Raw genomic sequence first — 5,236 nt, forward strand, 5'->3', positions numbered from 1 at the left:
TTTAAATGAAGCTGTTATCAGAGCTGTTTCAGTGGATATGTGATGGCAGTCATGTATTTATGGAAAGACAGTGGGGCAGATCAAGCATAAATGTGACTGACTGACAGCCACATCACCCCTCTCTCCTGGGCCTCCCCCAGCGAACAAACAGATTAGGGATGTTTAGAAATCTTTTGTTTAAATATTTTGGCATAGCTCACTGCCTAAGTCAGTAAATGGGTGTACTGCATTTACACTTCCTTTTGGTTTTGGCTTATTCTTGGGTGGAGTTGGAGTCGGGAGACAAATTCTTGTTACACCGAGGATGTAACACACTTTTGAATAATTTCGTGAGCAGCAAAAAAACAACACTTACTATTATTCAGCACTTCACTGCACCTTACTGAGTGCTGGCATTTGAGTCTTTCTCACTACTCTGTGTATAGAAATCTGGACATTACAGAGAGTGCAAGGATGCATAATTTTTGATAGCCCTTCTTACAATCCACCTTAAATAAAGGTGGGATACGGTTTTAGGTTTTAGGAAAGTGGAATTTGTTTTGGTCAGCTCAGATCATGCCAAAAAGTTTACTAATCCCTGAGAAAATTATGTAACTTTTTTTATGTTATAACTAGGGACCGATAGTACTTAAAATCTCAGTGAAGCGGAGTAGGTGAGGTAGAAAGTCATTAAGATTACATGTTACATATCACGCATTGTCTCACTTTGTCTTAGAAAATTGTATGTGTGTGTGTGTGTGTGTGTGTCCTCAGTGAACTGTATCAGTCTCTGCAGTATCTTCCAGCTGCAGCAGTCAGTTCAGTTTCTGTTCAGTCTGACCGAGGGAGGTTTTTGTACGACTGTTTTTCACTGTGTGAACACATCCTGATTGTTAGGATAGTGAAAACTCTGACAGTAATAAACTGCTGCATCTTCAGCCTGGACTCCACTGATGGTCAGAGTGAAGTCAGAGTTTGATCCACTGCCTGTAAAACGAGCTGGAATCCCTGATTGTCGAGTGCTAACAAAGTAAATGAGCAGTTTAGGAACTCCTCCATCTTTCTGTTGGTACCAGGCGAAATAGTGGTTGTTGTTATAAACATAAACATTCTGACTGGTCCTACACTTGATGCTCACAGATCCTCCCACAGCAGAGCTCACTGCTCCAGGCTGAGTCACTGTGATCTGTCCTCTGGACTCTGAGGATACAGCGACAAAAACATAAAGCAGCTTCATGGTTTTGTGGGCTTCATTTCAGAGGGACAGATGTTGATAGAGGAGAGGAGTTTGATTCTCTGGACTTTACCTGTGAAGCAGCAGCAGAGGAGAGTCCAGATGAGGACGCAGATCAAAGTCATGTTTTTGATGAGGAGGATTTCTGTGGCTTCTGTTGTGATGAAGGACAGCTGTCAGTCATCCAGTGTTCAACTCTCAGGACTATAAACTCTCCCAGAGCACTGGAGCATGGTGCTGCTGATGCAAAGTGCCTCTCTATGGAAATATTCACAGTGACTCCAGCATGACTTCATAAGCAGTCATCACATTGTGAATTCACAGGTATCATTTCAATCGGCCAACATGTTTCAAGAAAAATGTAAAATGGTATAATTATAATTTCTTGATCTAGGATGCACTTTCCAGGTCCAAGTATTTTTCTTTTTAGTCTGTTATTTATTCATTCGGGATCTCTAAGTGTTCTCCTTAACTACAAACTGCTGCAGCAGATTAAAAACAGAATTAGACATTCATTCAGCTACTGCTATAAAAGTCATGATGAATGATATCTTCAGGGCAATGAAACTTTTGGTGTGACTTTCTCCTGGACTGACTCCAACACTGACTTGGATCAGTTTCATGATGCTGTTGTCAGGGTTCCTGGGTCGTTGAACCAGCATTTTCAGTTTGTTTCATGTCTGGTTTATTCTCTGTTTTCACTCCCTGTTCTTTGTGCCAGCCTTTCCCTGTGTGTTAGTTCAACTATGTTCAGCTGTTCACTCACCAGTCTCCAATCAGTCATTATTCAGCCAGTGTATTTAAGTCCTCAGTTTCCACTCACTTACTGTCTTGTCATTGATGTTGTCACTGCTGTCTACTCTGCATGTTTGACTTTCAGTTCAGTCAGCCAGTCTTCTTCCCTGTTCTGTTCATCCGTTCATCCTGCCATTGCAATAAACAACCTTAATCCTCACCACGGGTCCTGTGTTTGGGTCCCCTCTTCTTCACATCCACACAGCAATACCTGACAGAATGACAAGACCCGTGCCACGAAGACACGTTTGGGACTCAGCGGACTCGGGCTGGTTCGAGCGGCAGGAGGTAGCGCTCTCCCGCTGGGTGTAGGAGCTCAGGGAGAAACAGTGGCTCTTCGCGGAACGTCTTCGAGGGGACTTGCCTGGCTCTGGGCGGGCCTCGGGGACGCTGCATTCTCCCACTGCTCGCTATCCATCTAAACCAAAGACTGTTTACTGTGATTACATCCTGGACTATCCAATTACTACTCATTACCATTCTGCCTCCAAAAGAACTGTCTTGCCCTCAGAGGCTCCCATTAAAGAGATCAATGCTGCTCAGGCTGATAATTTTCCTCATTTTGTTATTTCTTCACCTACCTGTCAGCCTGTCCCAGTTCCTCCATCCCAGGCCATTATTAATTACACCGCTAAACCCGATAATTTCTCCCAGTCAATCATTATTTCTTCACCCATTGTTCAGCCACCCACTGGACCTGCTCGGGGGCCACTGCCGTCTTCCTTGCAGCCACCCACCGGACCTGTTTTGGCTCAGCCGCTGGCCACGTGGTCGCCCACCACAACAGTTTCTTTTTGGAAATTTAAGTCCTCAGTTTCCACTCGCTCACTGTCTTGTCATTGATGTTGTCACTGCTGTCTACTCTGGTTGTTTGCCTTTCAGTTCAGTCAGCCAGTCTTCTTCCATGTACTGTTCATCCGTTCATCCTACCATTGCATTAAACACCCTTAATCCTCACCACGAGTCCTGCGTTTGGGTCCCCTCTTCTTCACGTACACACAGCAAACCCTGACAGCTGTTTAGTAATAGATCAATCACATTAACATAATCAAGATCAGTTAGTCGGTTGTCTAACTTTCTGATTTTATTTGAATTGAAAAGGTGTGTAGATTTTTCCCACAAGGATTTTTTCACCAGACACTCAAAAGTAATTGAACAACTGTCTACTACAACCCATTTCATGGAGATATAAGACTTGTTTCCTCATTATTCAAAGATAAATTGAAAAGATGAAGTATTTTCAGTTCAAAGTTAGCATAAGGTCCAGGAAATCGTCAGTCAGCTAATAAACTAAATCAAACTTCGAGAGAGATCGAAAAGCAGTACCAGGATGAAATATGAAGTGTACACAGCTATACTCTCTGCTCACATTCAACCAAGTGCTGCAACACTGATTGGACAGCGCTTCACAGTTCAAATGGATAATGGCCCAAACTTTAAAAACCACCCAAGACTTTCTGAGGCAAAGAAATAGGATATTCTTCCATTTTTAAGTCACCTTATTTCACCTCAACAGAGCATGCATTCCTGTTATTGAATACTAAACTGAATGAAGAGAGACCCACAAACGAACAGAAAATGAATTTGGATTCAGTAAAGGCCTAGTGGAGAATTATGTTGTTGAGTTTGTTTGTTTCAGAGTCAGAGAGCCGTGTCTCTCTACAGTCAGAGGTTTTTGTACGGCGCCTCAATGAGTTTGTATCACTGTGGTACACGTTCGGTGGAGGAACCAGACTGAATGTTGGAAGTAAGTTTATTCTGGTTTACTATCAAATACTGTCTTTTTATTGAAGATCGATTAACAATTTCTTTTCTGATTTTGAGAGAAAAGCACGTAACTTTACAACAAGTTTGATGATGGAATTTTGAATTATCCTCTTATGTCATGGAGGATAATTCAGATCTGCTCTGTCAAAGTGTTATGTCTACATTTCAGTCAAAATATAATTGGAAAAAATCAAAAGAAATATAAATATGATCTCTGTTGTCTTTAGTTTGTCAAGTATTGTTTGAAATTATTTTGAGTTTGTGTGAATTTTATACATGAAGAGCATTTTGTGTTGCTAAAAATATATATTCTATTTTTTTGTTTCCAGTTAATATTAATGTAAGTCATTTATAATATTGATGATTTTAAACTTGTTTTGTAAATGTTGCCACATCTGCTTCTTTTATTTCCAGTGTAGTTTGAACATATTTCAGGTCAAACTGTGTGATGATTCTCTCTGTGCTGATATGCATGAGAGCTTTCTTAAGGGAAGTGAAACAATGTGTGAGTTAATGACTGGTGGAGCAGAAAAACACCCTGACAGAAACTTCTTCACGGAGAAAATCAGCTCTTACAGTAAAGGTGTCCGACTGTCTGTGGTTTGATTGACAGCTGTGTGCTCCCTGTGCTCTAAGCTGATTGGTGTCTCCTAGGTGATACCCGTCCCATCCTGACAGTGTTGCCCCCCTCCAGGGAGGAGCTACAGCAGGGGACTGCAACAATCACATGTCTGGCCAACAAGGGCTTCCCCTCAGACTGGAATCTGTCCTGGAAGGTGGATGGCAGTGGCAGCATCAGCTGGGAGGAGAGCAGGAGCCCCGTGGTGCTGCAGAATGACGGCCTCTACAGCTGGAGCAGCACCCTGAGGCTCCCTGCAGACCGCTGGATGAAGGTGGGCTCTGTGACCTGTGAGGCCACCCAGGGCTGCCAGACTCTGGTCTCAGAGCCACTGAGGAGAGTCCAGTGTTCCCAGTCCTGACCTGACTCAACCTGATACTGGTTTAATGCTCTCATTCTCAACTCTGTAACTGTCTCTCCATCTTTCTTTTTAAAGAACAAATAAAGACTAAAACTGTTATTTTCTTTCTCATAATGGCAACATTCATGTTTTAGGTAATAAAGATGTTTTGCAAAGTAAATTTTGGTTGAATCAGACATTTTATTTTATTCAAATCTACAAACCTGCACTTGATGTATATATTTTTCATTTCCAAGAATTTAGACCAACTCTGCACTCCAACATGATGTCTTTATTTTACACTGGTAAAATAAAACACAGGCTGAAAGAACCATTAAGGAGATCTGCATTTTGGCAAAAGCAGAAAAGGGAGTTTTAAAATTGTACAGGTTATTTTTATGTTTATTTAAAGTTACATGAATGTTGCCATGGAAACAATCTCACCAGACTTCAAACAAGTCTCTTATGAGCTGTTTGTTCTGAGGAGAACTCACAGACAGGA

General features: G+C 41.8%; 1 gene segment (V, D, J or C); it reads left to right on the plus strand.

Annotated features, from left to right (window-relative positions):
• Positions 1-3,694: 3,694 nt before the first annotated feature.
• LOC120435802 lies at positions 3,695-4,854 on the plus strand (the record flags this gene model as incomplete). The annotated part of the segment is given in 2 exon segments: positions 3,695-3,755; positions 4,430-4,854. Coding segments are annotated over 2 exon segments (387 nt in total), but the record flags the coding sequence as incomplete, so codon positions are not given.
• Between the last annotated feature and the right edge of the window lie 382 nt (positions 4,855-5,236).

This window comes from Oreochromis aureus, linkage group 22 (genome assembly GCF_013358895.1).
Source record: "Oreochromis aureus strain Israel breed Guangdong linkage group 22, ZZ_aureus, whole genome shotgun sequence".
Lineage (NCBI taxonomy): Eukaryota > Metazoa > Chordata > Actinopteri > Cichliformes > Cichlidae > Oreochromis > Oreochromis aureus.